General features: G+C 50.1%; 1 protein-coding gene across 14 annotated transcripts in view; it reads right to left on the reverse strand.

The window, feature by feature from the left end:
* The window catches only part of TBC1D14 (TBC1 domain family member 14), a 122704-nt gene that overhangs the window by 59388 nt on the left and 48508 nt on the right, over positions 1-14808 (reverse strand). For all 14 annotated transcript variants that reach the window (XR_012434642.1, XR_012434641.1, XR_012434638.1 and 11 more), the window contains one exon: positions 6055-6175. Coding sequence is in view for 8 of the 14 variants with exons in the window: in XM_074039379.1 (XP_073895480.1) it covers positions 6055-6175 (121 nt within the window). In the remaining 6 variants the exon portion in view is untranslated. The remainder of the gene's footprint in view (positions 1-6054; positions 6176-14808) is intronic.

The raw sequence follows: 14808 nt of genomic DNA on the forward strand, positions 1-14808 counted from the left end.
CGTTTTCAGCCCTGAGCCTCTGACACCTGCTCAAATTACAAAGCATCACTTTTACTTTTTAAATGGTCAATTTTGGGCAGCTCACTGCAACATCTGGCTGCCAGGCTCAAGCGATCTTCCCATCTCAGCCTCGTGAGTAGCTGGGACTACGGCACGTGCCACCACACCTGGCTAATTTTTGGCAGGAGGTACGTCCCAACTGGAAACAGGGTGACAGCCTGACCTCTGAAGCTTTGAATCCAGTTGAGATGCCCCAGGGGTGTCCAAGGGAGAGAATACAGTCATGGGTTCTTAGTTTCTGTTTCTGGTTGGGCCAGTAAAGCCCCCTTCCTCATCCCTCTTTTCCGTTTCTAGAGACAGAAACCAAAAACATGGCTTCAGGCTGCTAAAAGCCTCAACAAAGCAGAGCAACAACAAAATAAGGTGGTTTGGACAAGCTTGCCCTAGAGGGTGATGGTGGACAGGGAAGGGCCTTCCAGGCACTCTAACATTTAGAGGATGGGGAAGATGAGGGACCTAGCAAAGGAAACCAAAAAGGTGGGCGAACGGGCTGCCTGGAAGCCGAGGCAAGAAAGTCGCTCAAGGAGCCGAGGTAATGCTGCAGAGGGCCAAGGAAGACGAGGGCTGAGAACAGACGCTTGCATTTGGCAGCTGGCAGATGGCAGTCACTTGAAACAGGTGACCTCAGCGATAAGAACTGCTTATCACGGCAATTCTTCACAACATTCGTCACAACTGTAATTATGTGTCGAGTTATTCGTTTAAATCTGTCTTTTCTTTGACCCATGGTAAATTCCAACGAAGGCAAGAGCCACAGAAGTCTTGCCCTTTATTGTAATCTCAGGATGGATCTACGCAGAGGCTCAAATATGTGAAACAAACAAAAGGGCCATGGAATCCAAGAAAGCAGGTTCCCCTTTATTCACAAGGCAAAGGACTGCACTTCCGAGGCAGTATCACCATCCATGCTGACCTGGCCAGAGCCCAGCCCATACAAAGCCAGCAACCAGAGGCCTGAAGGCAGCTCTCTCCAAATACATGCTCCCATCTTTATCCACAAGAACCTCTCTGATTCACCAGCAGTTACTGGAATTTGCCTGGCTGGTGTGCTTTGGGCCCTTTATGTAACCGGCTGTGGCAAAGATGGCTATTTCCTTCCAATAGCTGACATTCTCTCCCTGCATACCAATAGTTCTTAAGTTCTAGCATGCATTAGAATGACCCGCAGCATCTGTTAAAACTTGTTGGGCCCCAGCCCCAGAACTTGTTTTGATGTGTCTGGACTAAGGCCCAAGAACGTGTATTTCTAGCAAATGCCTGGGTGATGCTGATGTGACTACTCCGGGGACCGCACCTTGACAGCCACTGTTGTATTGTTATTCTCCTACCTGTGGTCATTTTTGTTTCTCCTAGTAAGAAAATCTCTCTCAAACTACCACTGAGGTTAACAAAAAATATGACTTAATTTAAAAAAAAAATTTATTTTTTTTGAGACAGAGTCTTGCTCTGTCACCCAGGCTGGAGTGCAGTGGTCGGATCTCAGCTCACTGCAAGCTCTGCCTCCCGGGTTTACGCCATTCTCCTGCCTCGGCCTCCCGAGTAGCTGGGACTACAGGTGCCCGCCACCTCGCCCGGCTAGTTTTTTGTATTTTTTAGTAGAGACGGGGTTTCACCGTGTTAGCCAGGATGGTCTCGATCTCCTGACCTTGTGATCCACCTGTCTCGGCCTCCCAAAGTGCTGGGATTACAGGCTTGAGCCACTGAGTCCGGCCTAATTTTCAAAATTTTTATGAAACTTGAAAAGATAACTAAAAGTTAACATTTCAGTATTTCCCCAAAATAGTAATATATAAGGCCTAAGCCAAGAGAATGCAGCCCAGTTAGAATAAAATCCGATGTGCTGGGCAAATGTCCTGGGCAAACCAATGGGACCGACACCACAAATTGGACCTATTGATTAAAAGTCAAGACATCCATTCCTTGACTAATAATGCTGGGCGACTCACTATGTTCAACCCTGGGCAAAAATATACCACATGCGCATTATCCCTTAGTTTAGAACAATTAAGCAAGTAGATATCATAATGCCCGTTTAGCAGATGAGGAAACTGGTAAGTAGTCATTGGCTCAATAGAGACAAAAAGTGGTGAAGCCAGAAACCAAACTCAAGCCTGTAAGTCCGAAGCTCCTGGCCAGTGTGCACACCTGACCCCAGCTCAGCCACAGGCTCCTTGAGGCAGGTCCAAAGCTCCTGGCCAGTGTGCACACCTGACCCCAGCTCAGCCACAGGCTCCTTGAGGCAGGTCCAAAGCTCCTGGCCAGTGTGCACACCTGACCCCAGCTCAGCCACAGGCTCCTTGAGGCAGGTCCAAAGCTCCTGGCCAGTGTGCACACCTGACCCCAGCTCAGCCACAGGCTCCTTGAGGCAGGTCCAAAGCTCCTGGCCAGTGTGAACACCTGACCCCAGCTCAGCCACAGGCTCCTTGAGGCAGGTCCAAAGCTCCTGGCCAGTGTGCACACCTGACCCCAGCTCAGCCACAGGCTCCTTGAGGCAGGTCCAAAGCTCCTGGCCAGTGTGCACACCTGACCCCAGCTCAGCCACAGGCTCCTTGAGGCAGGTCCAAAGCTCCTGGCCAGTGTGCGCACCTGACCCCAGCCCAGCCACAGGCTCCTTGAGGCAGGTCCAAAGCTCCCGGCCAGTGTGAACACCTGACCCCAGATCAGCCACAGGCTCCTTGAGGCAGGTCCAAAGCTCCTGGCCAGTGTGCGCACCTGACCCCAGCCCAGCCACAGGCTCCTTGAGGCAGGTCCAAAGTTCCCGGCCAGTGTGCACACCTGACCCCAGCTCAGCCACAGGCTCCTTGAGGCAGGTCCAAAGCTCCTGGCCAGTGTGAACACCTGACCCCAGCCCAGCCACAGGCTCCTTGAGGCAGGTCAACCCAACTGCTCTTGGGCGCCCAGTGCCCAGCACAAGACCTGGCCTCAGCATGGCTCAGTACTTGTTGGCCAGATGAAGAACGCACTGAAGAGCTCAGGCTCATTCTCTCGCACTGTGTTCTGTCGTTCCATTTCCTGTTGTTCAAGGTTGACTTGTCATAAGAAAGAAACAACGGTAACAGCAAACACTTTCACAGCACTTTGTACATTCACTACTATTCCGAGTGCATGTGTGTATTCACCCATTTAATCCTCACCACCTGGGAGGCAGGTGCTACTGTTCTTCCTACTGTAGAGATGAGGAAAATGAGGCTCAGAAAGGTTAAATAACTTGCCCAAAGTCACACAACCAAACTGTGGCAGAGCTGGGATACACACCCAGGCAGTCTAACTCCCAAGTCCATGTTCTTATGTCACCATGTGATGCTGCTCTCTCAAGTAATAAGAAAAATTCCAGAGAAGGAAAAGGAATTTCCTCAACAGCTTCTCTAGGCTTCAGCTCTAACTGGAGTTATTGTCACCATCCTGGCTCACAAGTCTAGGCTGTCACGGCCCCAGCGCCTGCCTCTCCCCAGTGCAGGCTGTGTGAGTTGACGCCTATGACAGCAGCCAGTCCCAGGCTGCAGCCCAGAGGCCTCCCCACAGTGCTGAGTCCCTGACCCTGAGCCCCTCCCAGGCTTCCCCAAGTCCCTTGGGTTGGGAGATGAGCGATGAGAGGGCCAGAGACAAGCAAGCAGGTCCCGGGCAGGATTGAATGACTCGCGCAGGTAAGTTACGTTCTTCATTATTGATGATGGAAGCAGATGGTCCTCCTCTTGGCAGTATTGTGTTACCACATAATGAGCTGGCCTAGTCATTTCAGTTCACAGAAAAAAAAAATCCTCTAAGGTCAAGAACATAATCCATGCTCTCCTTAAAAAACAACAGGGTCAGGCCGGGTGGCTCACGCCTGTAATCCCAGCACTTTGGGAGGCCGAGGCAGGTGGATCACAAGGTCAGGAGATCGAGACCATCCTGGGTAACACGGTGAAATCCCGTCTCTACTAAAAATACAACAAATTAGCCGGGTGCAGTGGCGGGCGCCTGTAGTCCCAGCTGCTCGGGAGGCTGAGGCAGGAGAATGGCGTGAACCCGGGAGGCGGAGCTTGCAGTGAGCCAAGATCGTACCACTGCACTCCAGCCTGGGCGACAGAGCAAGAATCCATCTCAAAAAAAAACAAAAACAAAAACAAAAAGAGTCTTAAAGAGACAAGTTCAAACATGACGTAAGTGACATTAAGTGCCATGGGAAGATCTATTTCTTTTTAATGTAATTGTTGCTTTTTTTAAGTGATTTACTTAAAAACTTTATAACAGCTTGGCTATTTAATTTCCCAAGAAATTTATAGCTGAGCTTTGCATACAAACTCATCACACTTTAATTGTATGCTATTTTAATAAGCCTACACAATAAGTGATTCAAATTCAAAATGTAATAATCAACAAGCAGAGAATGGCAGACGACACTCAAACCAAATTCAACTTGCCGGCGCATGAAGAATGTGGCATGTGGAAACCCACTTTGTTGCCCAGGAGCCTCAACACTGTGCTCCAGCCTCACCCCCCACAAACCGCTCCCCACACCTAACAGGTCACCAGCAAGTCACTCCCTATCCATTTAGCACTTAAAGGGGCATCCTCTGTAACCCCACAACACAGCACTGGGCCAGACCCCACTTTCTCTTGCCTGGGCTGGCCCAAGAGCCATATTCTTACCCAGGGTGATGCCATCACTCCTTACCTAAGTAAAACACTCAGAGGCTCTGCAAAGTCTTGGGGTTGGAGGCAGGCTACCGGGCACACCACACGGGCCCTATGGCTAGCCTCCTCCTGGCAGTCTCCTGGGCTCAGCTGTACATCGTCCTTATCTCGTGCTGTCCCCACTGCCTGCCTGGCCCTGCCTGCAAAAGGGGTCCTGGAACCCCACTGCCTGGGGCCGGTTTCCAGCTCTGCTACTTACTAGCGATGTGACCCTGCATGTCAAGTCACTCAGCCTCTGTGTCTCAGCGCTTCTTTGGTAAACTGAGTTTAATAATACTATCTTCTTCACCAGGTTGTTGCGAGTTTTAAAGGAACTAGAAACACGAGTGCTGAATCAGAACTAGCACACAGTAATCACTCAGTACATGATCCCCATAGCAATTAATTTCCTGTCACACCTTTAACCTCAATTGTCTGTGCCACCCCACTCCTCCTGTACCTGCCCTGGAATCTTTCCACAGGGACGCTGTTGGGCATGGGTACTGTGTCCCTTCCAACCCCAGTGCCAAGCATGAGGCCTGGCGCTTAGTGGAGCCTCAGGAGTGTTTACCAAGCAAATATCGATGAATATAAAACTCAGGTTGGAGGAGTGAGGGTGCTGGGGGCAATGTCACGGCTCTGGGGACAGACAGCAGACTGTTAGGATGCCGAGCCAGCTGAGACTCAGGGCCTAGGAGAAGCTGCAGGCAGCAACAGTCAGGGCTGCCTGGGCTGTGGACTTGCTGTGTCCGTGCACAAGCAAGCATCCAGCAGAGGCACCTCTCCCGTCGTAAGGAGCAAGGCAGCCCAGTGGTGAGGACATGCAGGCCTGGCCTGACCGTGAAACCCATCCCCACCCCAAAAGTAGGCAGCCTCAGAGGGAGCAAGGGAGCGGCGTCCCAGCAGAGCCGGGGAATGACGGCCCTCGCCTTCCTGTCCCAGAGCAGCACAGGAAGGATGTGAGCTCCAAGAAACCCACGGGAGAAACGTTTAATATCAAACAATACAAATTTGATGATAAACACATTTGCAACTATTATTAACACTGATTAAATACAGTTATAAATATCTAGAACCCAGCTCTGTCTAAATGCCGTTATCAACATCTAGAGCCCACCTCTGTCACACGGACTTTCCTATGTGCATGTTATAAGCTCTAAGAAATGAAGGTTAAATTCATCCACATTCTGAACACAGACTTAAATTTGAGGAACGTGGCATGCAGATAATACAAAGCGATTTCCAGTTTCGGACTCAATATGGTCATTTTTGCAAGGTTCATGAATATATGCTGAACACATCCAACAGCCTATTGCTGTGATTTCAGATCTTGTGTACCTTCTGTATTCTCTTCGAATCCTTCTGAGCATTCTCTCGGAGTGGCGCTTTCCCAAATAACTTCCATCCCAGGTCACTGTGTTTGTCAAGTCTTGCACTTTGTTTTCTAGCAAGCAAATTCCTATAGGAAGAAAATAACAAGGTTAGGGCATTTCTGGGTAATTAAAGAAACAGCAGGACAGCAGAACCACTCCAATAAAAACAAGTCAACTTTCCTCTGAGAACCATGTACTTTAATTCTTCAGACTTTATTTTCATACAGACACTGAATTATGCAGCAAGAGAAAGACCTTAAGCCAGAAATAAACTTTTTGTTGGCTAGGCGCAGTGGCTCAGGCCTGTAATCCCAGCACTTCAGGAGGCCGAGGTGGGCGGATCACAAGGTCAGGAGATCGAGACCATCCCGGTTAACACAGTGAAAACCTGTTTCTACTAAAAATACAAAGAATCAGCCGGGCATGGTGGCAGGGGCCTGTAGTCCCAGCTACTAGGGAGGCTGAGGCAGGAGAATGACATGAACCCGGGAGGCGGAGCTTGCAGTGAGCAGGGATCGCGCCACTGCACTCCAGCCTGGGTGACAGAGCAAGACTCCGTCTCAAAAACAAACGAACAAAAAACCTTTTCGTTATTCAACTAATTCTATAATTTAGAGTAAGAAAATGTGTTATATCATAACAAAGGGTATCAGAAAAAGTAAGCTCTGAAGTCAGACTAAACTGAATTGAAACCCTGGCTCAACCATTCATTAGCCACATGACACTGGACCAGTATATTAACCTCTCTGAGCCTGTTTCCTGTGTTTAACAAGGGCACACTGCCCCATGTTCTATAAGGTTGTTACACAAATTAAAATTTCAAGTACACAATTAGTGTTTAAGAGTAACAGCTGCTTTAGTATGTAACCTCTAGCTTAAATCATGTACAAGGTAAATCTGTATTACCTATTTATAACGAGTATTCACATACCATAAAAAGAAAATTACTCATGAGATGGTCACAAGGTCTTCTCTCCAAAGAACATGTGAACAGAAGTTCCAAATAACACAAATAAATCCCAACCGGTAGTATTCATACAAAATAAACTGTTTGGAATGCACTGTATCAATGCATTCATTGAAAACAAATGGCTTCCAGGAGTTACCAGAAAGTACAAGGTGAGCCTGCAGCATCTTGCTGGACTAGAAAGAAAGTTCTCAAAGAAATACTGGACATGTCTAAAAGAAACAGTAGCCAGCCTGAATAGGCTCCCACGGGCTCAATCTGGAACAATTTAATCATCCGAATAATGAGAATGGATTATAACTCACTGAATAAAAAAGATATCCACTAGTCCACATAGGTACAAATAAACAAACACAGAAATTAATGGAGGAGGAGGAAAGCTCTTGGGAAGCCACCTAGTAAGGAAAGAAAGACCGATGGAGCTAGGAAATGATCGACGGATGCTTACACCAGTGGGGAAAGCTGCATGAGGAGTGGATTTTTACACAGTTTGAAAGTGTCTCCTACAAATTCCTTATTCATTACATGAAGCAAAATAACCTTTTGCTGGAGAAACCTGAGGGACACCACCTCAGCCAAGTGACCAAAGCTACCACCACCAGCCAGGAGTGGTGGCTCACACCTACAATCTCAGCACTCTGGGAGGCCAAGGCAGGAGGACGGCTTGAGGCCAAGAGTTTGAGACCCACCTGGGCAACGGAGCGAGACTCTGTCTCTACAAATAATCTTTTTAAATTAGCCAGGTACGGTGGCATGTATCAGCAGCCCTAGCTACTGGGGAGGCTAAGGCCAGATCACTGGAACCCAGGAGTTCAAAGTTACAGTGAGCTATGATTACACCACCAATCTGAGCGACACAGCAAGACATTTGTCTCTATTCAAAAAAAGCCAGGACAGATGGCACAGGACACCTGATCTGATGCACGGGGAACAACACACCAAGTCGATGGTGCTGATGCCCAAGAATGCACGACCTGCATCCAATTATGAAGAGAAGCAGACACACCCAGACTGAGACAATCTATACAATAATGGACCTGTAAGCTCTCAAAATGTCACTATCATGAAAACAAAGGAAGGCCGAAAAACTATTTCAGATTAAAAGGACACGAAAGAGGGCCAGGCACGGTGACTCATGCTGTAATCCCAGCTACTCGGGAGGCTGAGGCAGGAGAATCACTTGAACCCAGGAGGCGGAGGCTGCAGTGAGCCAGGATCGCACCACTGCACTCCAGCCTGGGAGACAGAGTGAGACTCTATCTCAAAAAACAAACAAAAGGATTATTGGGACAACTAATGAAGTTTGATTACAGACTGTGGATTTGACAACAGCATTAGATTAATGTTAAGTTTCCTCACTTTGACAACTGTTCTGTGGTTACATAAGGGAATAATACCCTTGTTCTTAGGAAATATGCTGATATATTTAAGGGTAAAACAGACATGGTATCTCAAACTTACTCTGCTAATGGCGCAGGAAAAAATATGCATATATACTATCATATATAAAGAGAAGCAGAACAAACGGAGCCGAATATAGTCGGTAAATCTGCTAAAGAATATATTGGAGTTCCGGGGGTTTTTTGTAATTTTTTAGTAAATTTGAAATTTTATCAAAATAAAGTTACAGAAACTTTCAAAAAAAGAAAACAAATAGTTTCACGGTTTCCTTCCTTTTCTGTGGTGGTTATAATCATTTCGGAAATAGTTTCATAGCTCAAGGCAATTTCTATTTATAAGAAATGGACTTTCACTATGATCACGCCACTGCACTCCAGCCTGGGTGACAGACCAAGACCTTGTTTCAAAAAAAGAAAGAAAAAGAAAATGAACTTTGAACTGTCTAAGATCCAATCCATTGAACATCTAAGATGTGGCCATCAGTGAAGGACTTAAACAATTAAACCAGGTTAAAACTTCAGGCAGTAGAAGATACTAAGAACCTGGCATCCAGAACTTGGGTTCACTAAGGGTGTACATTTTGCTGAAGAGGCATTGTCCGTCTCTGGGAAACTGCAGTCAGGAAGGGGAAGGCACCAGGATTCGGGACAGGCCTCTTTACTCTGGAGGGACAGGAGCTGCAGAGGGTCTAAGGGATGGACAGGAGAATTGCACAGAAGCCGCAGGGTGTGGGGATATGCTGAAAGGAGAAGTCTGGGTGAGCGGCTCCCAGATTCACGGTCTGGAAGGTTGAGCACAAGCTGGAGCGTTATTCACTGAAACAGAGGCTGGCAGGAGGGCGACTAAGAGGAACAGAAACCATGGTTTTTCAGGTCTCAGCTAACACTGTTATTAGTCTGTACAAAGGTTCTGCAGATAAAAATTAATGTCAAAAATCAAAGTTGTGGCCGGGCACAGTGGCTCACGCCTGTAATCCCAGCACTTGGGGAGGTGGATTGCTTGAGCCAGGAGTTTGAGACCAGTCTGGGCAACATGGCGAAACCCATCTCTATTAAAAATACAGGCCGGGCATGGTTGCTCACGCCTGTAATCCCAGCACTTTGGGAGGCCGAGGCGGGCGGATCACGAGGTCAGGAGATCGAGACCATCCTGGCTAACACGGTGAAACCTCGTCTCTACTAAAAATACAAAGAATTAGCTGGGTGTGGTGACAGGCGCCTGCAGTCCCAGATACTCAGGAGGCTGAGGCACGAAGAATCACTTGAATCTGGGAGGCCGAGCTTGCAGTGAGCCGGGATCACACTACTGCACTCCAGCCTGGGTGACAGAGTGAGACTCAGTCTCCAGAAAAATCAAAGTGGTATGATTATTTTTAACATAAGAGCTTAGGATCACATGATAAGCCATGACTTTTGAAAAGCTCATAAAAAGCATGTTGGTTTTTTTTTTTTGGTTTTTTTTGTGGGTTAAGAGGCAGAAATGCAACCCCAAAACAAGTCACTACATGTGAAAAGATGCTGCAGCCTGGGCTCTGGGCTGAAAGGACGTCCTCCTTTCTGGTGGGCGAGGCATCGGGAGCCCTGGCATAGCTGCGGCTGGGCCTGGGAGGCCAAGGGGGAGCCAAGGACCCGCACCTGCTCATCACATGACCAAACATCGCTCTCAGGTCAGGTGCAGTGAGAGGACACAGCCGGGCAGGAGCGAGCCTGGGCCATCGCTCTCAGGTCAGGTGCAGTGAGAGAACACAGCCGGCCAGGAGCGAGCCTGGGACATTGCCCTCAGGTCAGGTGCAGTGAGAGGACACAGCCGGCCAGGAGCGAGCCTGGGACACGCTCTCAGGTCAGGTGCAGTGAGACGACACAGCCGGCCAGGAGTGAGCCTGGGCACTGCAGAGCCCGTCTGCTCTGTCCCTTTAACACCTATACTGTCTGCCCGACAGGGAGCCCACATTGGTGCTGCTGGTCCGGAGTCCAGCAGTCCCTCAGCTGCTTCATGGCTGTGTGGCCCAGTGAGTCAGCCCACCCCTTGGCCTTCAGATGCTGAGCACATAGTGGCTACAGCCACCATCTCTGACACTCACAGGAGACAGAACAGAGGGGCTGCTGGCTCCCAGCTTCCTCTTTGCATTATTTCAAATGCACCTGTCCCATCCCCCCCCTCCACCAGCATTGGAAGTCCTAGCACTTGCTGTCGGGGCATTCTGCAGAGCCCTCCCAGACCAGCTGCCCGGGCCTGGGCTCCCCTGCTTCTGTTTCCAGAGCACAGGGCATTCCCTTCATTGTGTGCTTATGGGATGGACTCCATCCCCTCTCCCCTCCACATGTCTTCGCCTTCGGTGGGGTCTCCCGGAGGGCAGGGTAGAGTCACCTCTGCATCCCCAGGATCTATCCAGCACACAGTAGGTGTCTACTGGCAAATGGAGCAGCCATCGTGTGTGTGTGCAGGGGAGGCAAATGTAGGGCGATGAGGAGGTAGGACTGACATGCAAGGCACAGGGGTCAGGTAAGGGGAGGGCAACCCAGACCAATCAAGGCCCGAGACTGAGAACTCAACAGAGGTAACCTCTCGGCAGGAAGGAGTCCCCCTGGAAAGAAGGGGTAATGGGTGGTGGGGGGCTGGGAGAGAGCAGGTGAGGAGTGTAGACCACCACAGCCTCCCTGGAAGGGGCTGGGAGCCGGGGGGCGGCCAGCAGGGGGTGAGGGCCATTTGCCAACCCTGCCCGAGAGAACGCTGGACTCCTTTTGTTTTGCATCCCCAGTAAAGGGCCCTTCAGTGGGAAGAAGAAACTCCTTTGTCCCATGGAGCAAAAGCACTCACTCTACTAGCAGCATTAAGGACAAGCAGCTGTTGGCCTCCAAGCTGTCTCAGCTGCCGTGCAGACACAGAGCACTCATTAACCCTGGTGAGACCCACCTGCAGCTGCCGCAACCCCACCACCAAGGGCACGGCAAGTAAACAATCAGTATCTGTAGGTGCCCTGCCTCCAACCCACACACGGTCGGTGTCACCCGTGCTGTCGCAGCGGGGTTCCCTGAGAGCCCCAGACTCTAGTTCATGAGTCCTGCCCCACACCACCCCGACGTGTACACATGCTAGCGCATGGATGTGGTGCCTCTCCCGCCACCGTCCGTACCTGCACAGCACCTGGGTGCTGGCATATCTCACCTCCTACCTAGCCCCTTCATCCAGGCGCAGACTCAGATCCCTCCTCCTGCAGCAGGTGGGAGAGGAGACCTGAGAACATCCGCAAAGATGAGGGAACCATTTCTTCTTTCTAAAAGGCTGATATCTCGTGTTAAAAGCCCCATCAACCAGCCTTGGCTCAGATGCGCCTCTGCAGTCAGGAGGCCAGAGCAAGACACTCTCTCAACAGCCCTTGGCCACATTCATTCAGACACTGAACAACAGAAACAGGAGTCGTATGTGCTCTAAACCCTCCAGTCTTCCAGGTTAACACCAGGGCTCCCCACTGCCCAGCCTCCTTGTCCTCCTGCCTTTTTTCGGCTGCACACACCCCACAGACAGATGCCAGTCGCGCTCCAGCTGTGCCTGCCTTGCCCCTCCTTCAGGCACCCCATAGGTGCAGTTCCACACCAAGCCCTAGACCCTAGCAACACTCTCTACCAGGGCCATCTTCTGTAAGCACAAGTGGACCACGCCAGCCCCGCCACAAATCCCGCCAAGAACTTGCACCTGTTTTTGTGGTAATGGCATCGTGGCTCTAATTGCCTACCTCAGGCCTGCCACACAGGCTGCTCCCTCTGCCCCCGAGTGCCCCCGAGAGAAGACCCAGGATTAAATGAGGGGGTCCAGCTCGGCCATGCACACGCAGCCCTGCCACCAGGCACAGCTCCTCATGACTGGGCACTGCAGAGAAATTCTTTCTCACTCAACTCCTCAGCAGGGCCAGCTCGGCTCCCCCATGGCACAGAGAGATTTGGGGGGCCACAGTTGACAAGAATGGGGAGTGCCCATCAAAGGGTGCCCTGAAAGGTGCTGGCCCCACCAGGATTTGTCCACACAGGCTGCTCAGTGTCATTTTAAAGCCATACGGCAGAGCCTGGGAGACACACTGGGGGCTGTCAGGGATCAGGCCACACCCGGCCATGGGAAGGACCTGCCTGTAAGCTGGAGAGAGGCAGAAGCCCTTCTGCACAGCGTAAAGGGTCCAGTGCTTCCCTGGGGCGTTTCTCCAATGACTTACAAAGTAATGAGGAAAAGACAGGGGACACCAACAAAGTATGTTAAAAATAATGGCATGTCCGTTTTTCTGTGAAGGCAGAGATCCCATGTCCAGGAGTGCCAGAACCCAGGACACCGCGTCCTGATAATTAGGAGTGAGGTCCACAGCTCACACATTTAACTGGGATAAAACGGACCTTCAGAAGCCCCCTTCCCAACAAGAGTAGTCAGGTACGCGCTGGGCACCGATTCTGGCCTCTCTCAGCCTCCTCCACTCTGTTACCAGGGACTTTCACAGGCCTGTGGAGTGCACCCGATTAGGCTGGAAGGGCAACACCTGAAGAGAGGCAGCAGGGCTGAAAACAGCAAACTGCCTAGAGGCTCCAACACCCCTCACCTTCTGACAACAGGTCAGGGCCTGTGCTGTCCCATACAGGAGCCACTGGACACGCCAAAGGTGCAGCTCAGCATGCTGAAAGATGCTGGCTGACATAAAATACATTATTTTTTCATGTCAGATAAAGTCTGGAAACAATCCAAGAGTTCCTGATACACTCACAGGCAGCTTTCAGGAGGCCGACAGGCATTTTTTTGAAGGGAAAAATGCAGGGTACATAATCATACGAGGCATGCCAAATAACACCTGCATCTGCATTTGCCTGTACAGGCACATACTCTCTGGAAGAACACAAAAACTGCTTATATTCATTGCTTCTGGGGCAGGATATTGGGTAGCAAAGGGCACGGGGTAGGCCAGGCACGGTGGCTCACACCTGTTATCCCAGCATTTTGGGAGGCAGGGGTGGGCGGATCACTTGAGCTCAGGAGTTTGAGACCAGCCTGGACAACATGGCAAAACCTTGTCTCTACAAAAAATACAAAAAAAAAAAAAAAATAGGCGTGGTGATGTGCATCTGTAGTCCCAGCTACTTGGTAGACTAAGGTGGGAAGATCGCTGAGCCCACGAGGCAGAGGTTGCAGTGAGCTGAGATCGCACCATTGCACTCCAGCCTGGGCAACAGAGTCCAACTCTGTCTCAAAAAAAAAGAAAAGAAAAGAAAAGAAAAGGAAAAAGAAAAGGCACAGGTTAGAAAGTCAACTTTTCACCCATATACTGTCTTGTACTTTTTGATTTCTGAGCCATGCAAACGTATTGCTGATGGAAAAAAAGTTCATAAAAAATTTAAAAGCCACTGCAAAACTAGGTATTTCTGCCATTAGAAAATGAAATGCTTTGTACCACTCCCACCCCATATGGCTTCAAATCAGTAAGACTTCATCACACCCCAAAAAAGTACAGGATTTTTCTGTACTCCTAGCAACACAACTTGGCAAGATGGGGCCACTCCTGCTGCATTAGGTAGGAAGTGACAGCAAGCAAAAGGCCAAAGAAATGCAAGTACTCAGTGATGCGCTGCTGGTACCAAAAAACAAGGCCTTTGGAAGAGACATGAAAATGTTTATTCCACAGCCTAAGTGCAATCGCCATGCCTACTATGCCTCAAAAACAGATCCTGAGAGGGTTCCAGAGAACGGGCTGCATGGAGAGCTGAGCCCGTGACGCCCCCTTGTTCCCACTCAGCAGCTCTGCACAAACCCCTGCCCACAATGTGCTTCCCAGAGGCCAAGGCCCCGCTGGAAACAGCAGCAGCCAGCTGAGAGCCTGGAGGAGGACCACAGCCTTCACACCAGCCCGGGGGAAGGCCCAGCGGGGACCAAGGGCTTCAGAGAAGCAGGCAGAGCTGTGTCTGCCCCCGACTTTACCTCTTGGCAGGCACTGCTTCTGAGCCTCATTTCTACCTCCCAGGATTAAATACGATAAAAAGAAAGCCAGGAAAGCACCCAGCCCCTGCTGCGGGGCCTGGAACCCTGCATATTCCATTCAGTGACACACACTCTTAAGTAAGTACCTATTGTCTCCAAGGCCCAGACTATAAAACAAACAGGTGAGTTAATAAGGCTACCATCCTCAAGAAGCTGACCAATAAACTGGCCAACGAGACAGGGGTAAGGACACCGTGAGAACCAAGAGGAGTGTCCAGCCTTGGAGGGTGAAAGAAAGAAGACTGAAGGGTGAGAGCATTCCAGGGAAGGGCAGTAAGAAGACTGTTCAAGCTAGGCCCGGTGGCTCATGCCTATAATCCCAGCACTTTGGTAGGCCAAGGTGAG

Source organism: Macaca fascicularis, chromosome 5, assembly GCF_037993035.2.
Source record: "Macaca fascicularis isolate 582-1 chromosome 5, T2T-MFA8v1.1".
Lineage (NCBI taxonomy): Eukaryota > Metazoa > Chordata > Mammalia > Primates > Cercopithecidae > Macaca > Macaca fascicularis.